The sequence below is a fragment of the Pleurodeles waltl genome, chromosome 3_1, assembly GCF_031143425.1.
Source record: "Pleurodeles waltl isolate 20211129_DDA chromosome 3_1, aPleWal1.hap1.20221129, whole genome shotgun sequence".
Taxonomy (NCBI): domain Eukaryota; kingdom Metazoa; phylum Chordata; class Amphibia; order Caudata; family Salamandridae; genus Pleurodeles; species Pleurodeles waltl.
Genome location: NC_090440.1, coordinates 1,826,923,469 through 1,826,936,670, shown reverse-complemented (window position 1 = coordinate 1,826,936,670; position 13,202 = coordinate 1,826,923,469). Strand labels below are relative to the sequence as shown.

General features: G+C 43.8%; 1 protein-coding gene across 1 annotated transcript in view; it reads right to left on the bottom strand.

Annotated features, from left to right (window-relative positions):
* Window positions 1-13,202, bottom strand: part of STAT4 (signal transducer and activator of transcription 4) — a 522,693-nt gene that overhangs the window by 63,117 nt on the left and 446,374 nt on the right. Inside the window, exon 23 of the mRNA XM_069225876.1 lies at window positions 4,660-4,771. Within this exon, the coding sequence (XP_069081977.1) occupies window positions 4,660-4,771 (112 nt within the window). The remainder of the gene's footprint in view (window positions 1-4,659; window positions 4,772-13,202) is intronic.

Sequence of the window (13,202 nt, the reverse complement as noted above, 5' to 3'; positions counted from 1 at the left end):
ACTTTTTACTGGTAATTAAACCTATCGGCAAAAGTACATTTATGTACTAACCAGAAAAGTGCAATTAACTGTGTCACAGGGTTGATATTATGGAAAGCGCTCAACTTCTGCCAAGCAAGATGGCGCTGGGAAAAGAGAGAAAAAGGAGTCCACGGGCCGGACTGAAAACAGCGAGCCTCGCATGTTTTCTGTATTTGGTCGATGCGCTCGAAGAGGGCTATCCACCGAAAAAGGCATGACGTATGCATGCCTTCCACTAATGAAATCAAGCAGATTCTAACAGGCAAGCCCATGAACCAATGACGTGACGTGGACGGGGCTCCGAGCCCTTGACGCAGGCTCGACCCTAAAAAGTTTGCTCGCAGTCAAACATATTGGCAAACATGCAATTATTCATGTAACTGGTTCGATGGCCTAGGCAGTAACAAAACGTTCCCAAGGACTGAAAAATGTAAAGCATTTACCATTGATAACAAAGGATTTTTGAAAGGCAAGCCTGAGTGATAGAGATGGGTGTGTCGTGGGTGTGGTTAAAAGCCCACAGGTAGATTACAACAGACCATAGCGGTCAGGACAGAAAGAGCGGTCCTTTGCATGCCTGATAGCTAAATACAGGAACTCAGCTGTATGAGATTAGAGCATTTAACAGTCATAACGAGTTTCGAAAACAGCTAAAACGTGGTTAATTCTTAAGAAGTCTTCTTGGTGTGCATCTGCTTTACAGAGTTTAGCGCAAAGACACTCTTAAGATTAACAAAGCAGTTTACAAGAACTCACTTTCACAAGAGTGCTGTGCAGGCAATTAGACGTATAGGGGCTACTTCTGCTGGACAGTCGTTTCCTGAAAATGTGTGAGATTGTGAGATGAGATCATGAAAAAATATCAGTTGGTGTTCGGAAATACTACATGTAAAAATACAGATGCCTAAATGATACACCCATACACAATTTAGGGGTTACAGTTTTGTGTAATCAGACAGTACTGGCATTAGAACACACTCAGACTCCTATAAGTTAGATACGGTAATGTAATAATCAGTGTGAAATACAATAAACTACCCTTGGGGCTGGTATGTCACAATCTCTTGCCACAAACATGCATTCTCAAAGGTGAGCCTGATAAAGGGCAACAGAGACTGAAGACTACAACATAAACCTGTATAAATCTCCAAGAGTTTTCCTCCTAAACAGGCTTCCTTATCACCATAATACATCATACATAGTTTTTCATTAATAACATATTACCCTTGATTAAGCCATTCATTTGTCAAAGTACATTCCGGGTATAGAATAGAGAATCAATCCGCAAATACAGAAGGACCAAAACACAAACCTATCAAAAGTTAGAAAAAACAGACTCCCCACTCCTCTTTAGACACATAGGTCCTCATCACGACCTTGGCGGTCCAAAGACAGCCAGTGCCGCTGTGGCCGTGTCACCACCAATGGGCCGGTGGTGAATACAGCCAAATTAGGTGTTTGGCGGTTTGGTCAAAGCCAAACCGCCGAGCCTCCACCAGCCCTGCCACATATGCTGCATTCTTCCGGGCTGGAGGTGAGCACCTCAAGCACGGCGGATGTCGCAATACCGCTAGTGGTATCACAAGGCGGGAGACAGACACCATTTTTCTGGCTGTCACACCACCAGAAAAAGCTGGTGGTCTTCCACCCTGGCTACAGTAATAAGCATTCCTGTAACCACAATACACTTGCACACATGTCCACATACCCGCACACATGCACTCACACACTTCTACACACAAACACCCCCCCACTCACCCACGCAAACGTGACATACACACCCATTCACACTGACAAATATACACAAACACTGCACTCATGCATGCATTCACTCCCATCTCCCCCCTCCCTAATGCGCACACACATTCACACACACACACACACACCCTGCACCGCATACACGCACTCACCCACTCTCCCCATCCACTGACACAAACACTCACCCCTCCCCCGTCCACACACAATCACAAACACATGCAGACATGCACCCACAACCACCCCCGCAATGTTTTTATGAGTCTTAACATACGTGTAGCTGTGTTAGACTGGTTTGTCAATCATGGTACAATCAGAGTTGTGGGCAGCAGGGCCCTCAAAGTTGGTAAACCAATCAAAATAAAATTCCCCTACGTAACATTTATTGATGAACTGCCTTTTATTTTTACTGAATTGTTCGTTGGTGGTTAACAGCCATGACTTACTGCTTGAACTTGATTTCTGGAGAGTACCATTGGATAACCATTCAAGAATGCAGAGTTGCCTATGTTGCCCATGTTGAAATGTGTCATTACGCTTGCTCTCTTTCTCTGTGGATAAACTAGGGATGTGTCAAAGTTATTAATAGGTCACAATTAGTGGCCTATTCGTAGGTCACGGAGCTTCTTGCTTTTTCTTTTGTAGTTTTCAGTCGGAAATGTTAGTTGGTTACTGGCAAACAGAGAGCCTTTTGTATCAGTTTGCACACATTTCTTCTTGTGCCTGTAGCTCGTGAGAATTTTGGGACCTATTTACAAAGGTAAGTTTGCAGGTGTAGATCTCCACAGGTGTAGATCTAGGCCTACACCAACGTGTAAATTCCTTCATGGATGAAATTCACCTTTCCACGCAGTCATTATCTGCCTACATGTAGATTTGTGAGTCTCCATCCCCTCAAATGAGGAGGTGGAGATTCTTACAACCTAATTTTAAAAGAAGACTTTAAGAAGACAGGTTACAGCATATATTAAGAAATATTTTAATTGGATACATGGTAGCAGCAATGTAAGGGATTTTGTGTGGCCCGATCAGAAACCTCTTGTAGGGATTATCTAGTGGCTTTAGGTGTGTTAGGTGTCACGACTGAACAGAGTAGGCTTCAAATAGGCTATAATTAGATTTTTACAATGGGGGAGGTGGTCCCTGAAAAATGCAGGGGGTCTTGGTAATAATGCCCCCGGGTGCTCTCCCTTCTGATGGCCCTGTGCAGAAGTACAAAAACCCGATATATTAGCCTACAAACCAGTTTCCTCAACATTAACCCAGTTTAATTACAGCAAAGCCATTCAGCAAAGCCATGCTGGCATATTCATATTTACAAACGTATCTTCACAAATAAACAGCTTCCCCACACTGGATAACCGCACAACAAAGAGCACGGCAGGCCATTAAATGGAGGAAGACAGCTTTATGGTTCAAACCACTTGTCCCCAAATTTCAAGATCTGCAGCTTGGATTACTAACACTGGCACACCATTCTTAAAGAATGAGAATTACCGTACAATGTGAAATGCACCGAATCACACTCACCTTAATTTAAAAAAAAATATTTTGAAGTCATAACATCTGAAGCCTGAAGTGCTGGCTGCCCAAGCTGCAACCTCAGTTTTAATGCAGAAAAGGCAGGCTCTCTTTGTACGGAGTGAGACATGGTTGACATGCCTTCCTATATGTAAGGTATAGTGTGAGCACATTTTAAAAGAGAAGGCTTTTGGGAGGACTTATTAATCAGTCATGGGTAAACTAAACGAGAATGGTTGTAACAGCATGCGTCCCGTATGCATATATTTCCCGATAAGCTAGTTCTGTAGTTCTTTATGGTTTCACAAGTGATGGTGAACTCATGTGAACCCACATTACTTTAAAATACAGAGGCATGCCTAGTTCTTTTTTAAGACTTTGAACTTTGCTACTATTGACCTTTAAAGAGGAAGGGAAGCTTACTTTCGAAAAAGATATATGCAACTTATGAGCACACAGAAAACACAATTATTTAATTAGGTAGGTGACTCCATAGATCATTATGCCAGAAAATATTTCTCAAGTGCTCCTTAACGATATCTTCTTTCCACAAAAAACGAAAATGCTGAATTGGGTAGAAAGGCAACATTTACGATCCGTAGGCTTGCAGAATGTTCACGCCAATGAATGTTCAATTTAAATGCACAAAGGTTGGAAATAAAACTTCCTAATGGGCAACAGTAATATGATTTTTAGATTTTCTACATTATAACCGAATGAAAAGTCAAATCAAATTACCATTTTAATGCTATGCATACTATTGGAGAAGAAATACATGCGAGAGTACAGACAGGAATTAAAATACAACTTTACTGGCAGTATATATCTTTTGTGGTAAATTGGCCAATTTAAGGAGGAACATAAGGAAGTTGTTAGAACATTTTGTGATGAGAAATTACTGTAAGGCAATAACCCAAAATATAAAATTGTACACTGCTGTCATGTTTTGATTTTGGTAGTCTTGGGAAGACCAAAGAGCAGAGTTGATGTCTAATGTGTGGTGAAGGATATAGTATTTGAAATGTTCAATTAAAGCATAAGATCGAAACGCATTAGGTTGGTTGATTCTATTTTACATGGCTAAAGAATCACAAACGATAAACTCATGTTATGCTAGATTGCCAAAAGCAGTAACCCTATGCAAGAGAGCCCACACTTTCTGTGTGAACCTCATGACTTACAGCCTAAAATTTCAGGTACTAAGGGTATTTAGCAATACGCATTTCCATGCAAATACAGTCTCTTCTGACACCATGTTTCTTTTTAAAGTATTATGCCTTTCAGATAGTCTGTTACGGGTTAAAATCATTAGTGACTTTTGAGGATAAGGGAACAGAAAAATGAGCTGAAAACTCAACATACCGCTGTTTCAATATCTGAAGGACTTAGTTTTTCCCTTAGCACAGCATATTCACGTGGAGACATGGGCAGAAGATCCAAAAGTGAACAAGAGGGTAAGGAATTTTCTTGTGGGCTGGAAAGTAAACATGAAGAAAAAACATGAAGAAAAAGACGAATAAAAAGTGTGTTGAAATCTTAGACTTACTAATGGCTCGCAATAGTCATTGCAGGTCTTGAAACAGTCACAAATTGATATGGCACAGGCAGAGAGGCAATGCGTGCTCATGCCCCCCTCCACTATGCTCCAGTTGCTCTCTAAAAGACATTGACTACCATTGGTGGGAGGGGTGAGGCGGTGCACACATCAGAATCAGCCAGCTTGGAAGCAGAAGGGAAACCAAGGATAGTATCTATCTCAAACCCTACGGATGGCAAAGACGCAATCAAGCTGTAACTTCTGGCATCAGCCCACTGCCCAACGTACTCCCCTGCCCATTGTCTATGTGCTTAACTGCACCAAGGCCACCTAGGAAAACTTCTCTACTCTACATGGGATGAACGTTAGAGCCCCTAGATGGTTGGTTCTACAAGGGGAAGGTGTGGATGCAGTTGGAGTTAGTCCAGTGCAGCTTGCACCTTCCCTGCGGCCTGTAACATCTCTCAACTCCTCCTAGTTGAACATTGAGCAATGAATAGAGTAAATACAGTGAAACAGTGACCCTGAGCATCAATCGCGGATAAGGGAGGCTCTTCGCAGCCAAAGAGCCAAAATCCCAAGGAGTGTAGTCTAGCCCAGTTTTTCTAGATTTACTGCCATACATAACCTGTTCAATTCAAACATGCATTTTGCCAGGTCACGGGGGCCATTGGTAACCCAGACATGGAGAAGAAAGTGGACGGCCCTCCCAGTACAACCAGACACATTAGACAGTTTACCACTGTCCTCCACCTCAGCTAACATCGCACTTCATTCTGCTGCAACAAGGCACGCGCTCGCTAATAGCCAGCTCGGAGGGGCGAATTCAAACAGTTTTCAGCCTAAAATTGCACTTCTTAAAGGATTCCGGGGCTGTCATTTTCTCTAGCAACACCAACATCACGGGGCTAACCACCCCCTTAAGCCCAACTGTGATCAATCGTACTGGTACTTTGTCCCTCCTCCCCCCAATCAGGAAATGAGTCAAAAAAGCTGCAAGGCACTTAAGAGCTCTGAACTCACCTTGGCCTTTCCCAGAGCAGGGATGAGGGGCTGGAAACTAGTCGTGGCTTGAGTACCCCTCTCTTCCATCAACGGCACACAGAAACAGATGCTTCAGTGATAATAATGATGGAATTAGACCTACACCCCACAGGCTGTGTCTGATCCGTCGTTGGGTGGCGAGGAGCCATCACATCTAATCACGAAGGAAGAAGAAAGAAAGTGCAACCATCCTGTGACTGTGTCTCCTCGTGGAGTCAGAACCAGTGGCCTTACGTCCCCAGAGAGAACATCACAAGCACATGGGGTCCTGCGTAAGAAGGAAGGGAAACCCGACTACGATAACGACATAAACAAATCTGCCTATATCAAGGACAACCTAGGAGCATTGTTGAAAGAGCTATCAGAACTCCACACCAAGGAATGGGAGTACATGCTGGCTTCATACAGCAAGGGTGTACCGAACAAGTCCAGCCCCATTACATCAGCCACCATGGAACTCCAAGGGCCCCAAGGGCAGCTCTAGGCATCTGTGGTCAGTTTGCTGCAGAGCTCTGTAGAGGATATGAATTTGCAGGCCAATAAAATGGACATTCAGATCAGCCTTCTGAACACCTTGGCCATGTATGTGGAAAGAATTGACAAAAAGATCTCAGCCCTGAGTAGACTGGTGAAAACAGCACAGGTCCAGGTGGGTGTTCAAGAATCATATCACATGTCTAAGTGCGCTCCAGTTCCTGATAAGCTAGCCACAATCCAAGAGGTGTTTTGAAACCTATTGGGGGACTTGCAGTCAATGGCAGATGGCAACAGGGCAACGGCACAAAACAAGCTGATGGGACTACTGCAGTTCAGAGCACTCACGATGGTCACAGAGACGGTGCAACCGAACCTACCATTGATGAGGTCAAGTAACCGCAGCACGGAAACTCTAGAGACAGCCCCGCAGATGGCAACCATCAGTTTGCAGTACCCACTCGGGGGGTTTCCAGGGGGACATTAACATCCCCAACTGGCCCATAAGAATCTGGGCAGGAACAAGCAATAGACACAGAGGATTAAAAACATAAAAGATCCCAAAGAAGAAAGAAAGGCGAATCAAAATACTGCTTCTACCTCATAACCTGATTGTCTACCCAATCTTTAACACAAGAAAAGGCCCGATGTTTATAAGTCTGGTTAACGATCAAAAACTATGCCTAGTATTCTGGAAACCCTCTAAGCTATGGGCCCGAAGCATCCTACGGAGTCAGATGCACTATGCAACCCAGAATCTCTTTCCACTTAACTTCGGACGACTGACCAGGAGGAGTGGATCCTCATTTTTCAGAAACCTAACTTTGAGGGTGTTGGACTTTTTCCCTTATGGAGGGTCATCTCCAAACTTTTTTGCCTCCTTCCTCCTATTTTTTCTGACCTGTTTTTTTGGCTTTAGAACTGTGAGCACTTTACCACTGCTAACCAGTGCTAAAGTGCATATGCTCTCTGTGTAAATTGTATTGTTGATTGGGTTATCCATGATTGGCATATTTAATTTACTGGTAAGTCCCTCGTACAGTGCACTAGAGGTGCCCAGGGCCTGTACATCAAATGCTACTAGTGGGCCTGCAGCACTGGTTGTGCCACCCACATTAGTAACCCTGTAAACATGGCTCAGACCTGCCACTGCAGTGTTTGTGTGTGCAGTTTTTAAACTGCCAATTCAACATGGCAAGTGTACCCACTTGCCAGGCTTCAGCCTCCCCATTCTTACAAGTAAGACACCCCTAAGGTAGGCCCTAGGTAGCCCCATGGGCAGGGTGCAGTGTATGTTTAAGGTAGCACATATGTTTTCACTGTTGTAAGTTAACATGGGTGCTGCCTTTAAATATGATTAAAGTATAGATTCTGTTTGAGAGCTTGTGGAGTTTGGGGTCTCTGAACTCACAATTTAAAAATACATCTTTTAGTAAAGTTGGTATTGAGATTGTGTGTTTGAAAATGCCACTTTTAGAAAGTGGGCATTTTCTTGCTTAAACCATTCTGTGACTCTGCGTGTTTATGGATTCCCTGTCTGGGTCGGTTTGACAGTTGGGCTGTTTGCACCTCTCTCTAGACAGTGACACAAAGGAGGGAGAGGAGGAGTGGTCATTTACACCTGAAAGGGCTGTGCCTGCACCCTCACACAATGCAGTCTCCAAACCCCTGGTGTGTGTCTGCGGCCTGGCCTGGGCAAGGCAGGATTTCACAAACAAGAGAGACTTTGCTTTGAAGTAAGCCTACTTCAAAGGCCAAAATGGGTATAAGAAGAGCACCCAAAACCACAGACTTTAGATCACATCTGGACATCAAGAGGAACCTCAGCCTGGAGAAGAGCTGAAGAGCTGAGGAGAAGTGCTGCCCTTCCTGTGACTGTGCTTTGTGGAGATATCCTGCAATTGCTGCTTCTGCCTGTGCAAGGGGACAAAGACTGGGCTTTGTTGTGCATTCCTGCATGTGATGAAATCTCCAAGGGCTTGTCCTGAGCTTGCCTCCTTTTTTTGAAGTCTCAGGGCCATCAAAGACTTCTCCTGCCAGCATCTATACTCTCTGCTGAGACTCCTGCCCTGCCAAGTGGTGCCCTATCCAGTTCCTGGGGCCTTGGAAAGTGAAGCTGGCAGACCAAGACTGAAAATCCATGCACAGACCGCATGCGGGGAAAATATTGACGCACCTTCCGAGACATGGCTGAAAAACAATGCGCCGCCGGCTTCACAGCAGAAATCGACGCTCCACCGACATTGCGGGTGGAAGATCGATGCACGCAGCTGGAGAAATGATGTGCAACACCCGATGACGAAGGCTGATAACGTTGCAACCCACATAGCGCGGTTTTGCGAACACCGTGCAGCAGGATTTTCTACGCAAACCTTGCTGGGTGCGGAAAAACAACGCAAAGCCTGCCCGGGCCCGAGTGCTTGCCCGGATCTACGCATCGCTCTCCTGCGGAGAGGAAAAACAATGCATGCTGACCCCACCGGAGAAGGAGAAAAGACGCATGGTCTCGCTTGCGGGTGAGAAATGGACAAATCGCTAACCTTTTTCGACGCACACTCCCCCGTGTGTGTTATTTTGACGCTACCCAGGTATTTTTCAATGCTATCACTATTTTTACTGTTTTCTCAGGGATTTAAGACTCTTTCTTCCTTTTTAATTCATAACTTAACTTGTGTATGGTGGATCTTTGTCTTTTTGGTCTTGTTTTGTTTAGATAAATATTTCCTATGTTTCTAAACCTGTGTTGTGTCATTTTGTAGTGTTTTCACTGAGTTACTGTGTGTGTTGGTACAAATACCTTACACCTAGACTCTGAAGTTAAGCATGCCTGCTTGTGCCAAGCTACCAAGGGGGTGAGGAGGGGTTAACTGAGGGTGATTCTCCTTTACCCTGACTAGAGTGAGGGTTCTTGCTTGGACAGGGGGTAACCTGACTGCCAACTCAAGACCCCATTTCTAACAGAGGGGTTGACCCAAGGCTCAGTCCCCAGTGCCAGAAGGCTCTTGGATACCAGGGGCGGCTCCTCCGTTAGGGTGGAGGAGAGTTGCCCCCGCCAGCAGCAGCCGCTGCAAATCTCACTTACTGATCAAGCCAAGCTCAACAATCACCCAGTATGTCTGGGTTTCATCGATCACAAGTTGCCATTTGATAAGGTCTATAGGGGGAAGCTCTGGCACAAACTGGCTGTTTTTAATATCCCAGGTGATCTACTAAGAGCCCTGGAACTACTGCACAAACTCACATGGGTCAGAATTAAAATAGGGGACGGCCGATCAACACTTCTCAAGGCCTTAAGCAGGGCTGTGTTTTTTCTCCAACTTTATTTAACTGTTCCTGTCTGATCTTTAAATGGAGTGGATTCTCAGCCTCCTAAGCTGGGGGGCTTCCATTGTCAAACCTGTTGCTTGCAGATGACTTAGGGGGTTATTACAACTTTGGAGGAGGTGTTAATCTATCCCAAAAGTGCGGTAAAGTGACGGATATACCACCAGCCGTATTACGAGTCCATTATATCCTATGGAACTCGTAATACGGCTGGTGGTATATCCTTCACTTTACCGTCACTTTTGGGATGGATTAACACCTCCTCCAAAGTTGTAATAACCCCCTTAGTCTTGATTAGCAGATCTAAGGTTGGCTACAGCACCTTTTAGATGTCACCTCAACCTACTCAGCCAGGGATGGGCTAATAATCAACAAAAAAAGACCAAGATCCTTGTAATCCATCCCTCTAAGTTACATAAACCTATGTGGACTTATAATCAAGCAAAGATAGGTGATATCAAATGCTTCAAGTACCTTGGTGTCCTTTTCAGTGAGAACGGGCGAATGGGAGACCAAAATACAGGAAATCAGTAAAAAGGATCTTGCCTTGGCATACAGGCTGCGGTCCCTCCATACAAAACGGAAAGATCCCACGCTCACATGGATCCTGTAAGTAGCCCAAATAAAGGTCCTTCCAACTCTAGCCTACGGAAGTGAGGCCGTAAGGGGCAGAGACAGTAATATCCTGGACAAAATGTTACTTAAAATCTACAGACACATCTTCCAGTTACTGTCTTACTCATCCCCTGCATAAATCATCCTGGAGTTTGGCATTGTTAAGCAGTCAATCACACAAATGGCAGCCTGTGCAATATGCTACAGTGAACTAAAACTGGCAAAGGAAGGCTCACTTGGTTACTTTCTTTGGTCTGAACTGGAAACAAACATCCGTTCCCCGGCGAGTGCCTACATGCAGTAGACCCTGAACACTTTCGGCCTAACAAATGTCTAGGACCTACCTTTAAGTCATCAGCAATTCAAAAATCTGACAAAAACAAGTGCTTTTGCTGCTAGCTGAAAAGGATGCCTTGTTTCAACAACATCTTGGCTGGATGACGCTCCAAAATTATATGAGGCTGAAACCACAGAAGTACCTAAATGAAACCTTAAATGACTGGACCAATGCCCAGTTCATGAAATACAGGTTGGGACTTCTGCCAATCTTAAACCACCTGCCTACATGAAAAAGACCGGGCTTGCATGAGCCATGTCGATTACGCGCTCAGAGCCAAGTAGACATTGTGCACTTACTCTGCCTGTGTTCCTACATCATGGAAGACCGCTGCGAGCTTCTCCGGCGACCATGGAATGCATTTGGCCTCAGGTCTTGCAGAGAGGCAGTGATTGCCTGCTTTGAGCCATCTGACACTAGGCTGAATTGCACTCTGGTGCAATTTTTTCAGAGATTCAAGAAAATGGAGACTTAGATTCACGAGGCGGTGAGGGCTTGCGGTGATTATATGACATACTGTTTTTCTCCCAGGTTTGTGGCCCTCCTTGACATCATAAAGGCACTGAGCTCTTGGGTGCTTTACTCCAATCCCTACTGCTTTCCTGCTTGCTTTTTGTAACTCTACTTGTATCCATTTTCAGTCCCATCAGGCATACGTTGACTTATCGCCAGGCCAGAGTTGTTTTGCCCCTCGAGTTTTGCTGCCCCTTGCCCAGTGCTCATTGTTATTTTATTGACTTTTCCTGCTTCCTTGGTAAAGGTTTCCCTCGTGGTAGGATAAGGCATTTAGATGCCCAGAGTGCTGCCTGCACTTTATTACAGGTTAAGGCCTTTAGGCATCTATCTTGCTTCACCAGCATTTTCCACGATAACACAGCTTGCACTTTACTAGAACGTCACTGGATGCAGGCTTAATTTGTGTCTTTCATACGTTTGAATCGTAACATGATGTTTTCATTGTCCATTTGCCAATGACTTCCTGATGTTAACGTGCTTGGGAGCTGATTCAATCCACTTTGTGCGCCCCAGTCATTTTTATCCTTGTAGCATTTTATTTATATTGTACTATTTTACCCGGGCTGTCTCTGCCTAATGCCACATTCTGCTTTGTGTACGTGTCTCTTTTTTACTGTATTTTACTGTGTTCTGCACTGCATTGCAATGATTTTATTTTTATAAATCACACAATAAAGATTATATTAGTTGTGATATGGCAATGGCAAAGTAAAAATACACAGAATTTCCAAATGGGCCATTATCCATACAGAATCTGTGCATATTTTGGTGAGGTTCGCTATGGAAGACAGCACTATATATACCTGCTTGTGTGTGGGGGTGTGTGTTTGTGTGAAAATTATTGTGAGGAAGTCGGAGAAGTGGAAGCAATTACAAGCAAACAGTTACTTATTAATTATACATACAATTACACATGAAAGGGTTCAAACTAATGATAAACTCAATCTGAATGGTTATTTTAAGCCTAAGCACCCTTTTTGGTTGATTTTCTTCTTAGAATTATATTTTACTACAATATTATGACTGACATAAAGAGCTGTAATAAATTAAACATTATCTGTAAAAGAGGATATGGGGGGTCACATTTCAAATTCCAGAATTCTATGGGTAATTAAAACAGAAGAAGGACTCTATATAAGATCTCAGTAGTCAAGAATGGACTATGTATTCCTATAAACAAGACTCCTGGGTCAAAACCCCCTTTTCCTTTTTGTAAATAAAGCAAAGAAAAGTCATATCCAGAGTTTAAATGGAGATTTGTTAAAAGAAAGCAGAGCTTTGCGGAACATGGGTCTGCACTGTTGTGAAAGATGTATTTTCCAAAATGAAAGAAAAAATAGAACTGAGTGCAATGTGGAGCCATCTGTCAGGACTCAGGGTAGGAAATATGCAGTATGAGACGAGAAAAAAGATTGGCTTGCACTTCCCTTGCCGAGTCACATGATTTGCAAGGTAAGGAAATGGAGAGTTTGGTGGACTGGGTGGCGAATAGGAAGAAAAAGACGAGATCGCTAACCAGTTTGAAGTAGTTAAACCCACAGCCTTATAATAAGGTACCTCGTAATAACTTGTATATTTGTGTAGTTTCTGTGCTTGCCAACTAGTTCATCACTTGGCCCACCATTCCTTGCAGTTTATTTGTTTTACTCCCTATGGTTCCTATCGTTAGTCAATGAGAGAGTCTGTGCCTATCTCTCTCTCATGTGTGCCTTGTCTGTGTAATTTCTTTCATCAGGGTGATCTTACCACTCTTTGTCTTCCTGGGGTTCACCAGCTAGTTTCAGTTTGATGCAAAGAATCATCAATGCATCATCCCTCTTGGAGTTTATGAGTTGTTCAAAACGTCTTTTATCAATTTTGCCATTATCCACCTATTTCCCTGATAAAACGTAAGCTCCCTTCTCCTTTAGTGTGTAGTCTTAGACTGAAGACTCTGTCCGAAAACCCCTGTAACTGAGCTAGCTAATCTAATGTCTGGTTTCTGTGTTACTCTACCTAGCCTTTTACTTTTCCCCTCGCCTCCCATTAAGACGGGCTATTGTTAGTTAAAGCTGCTGG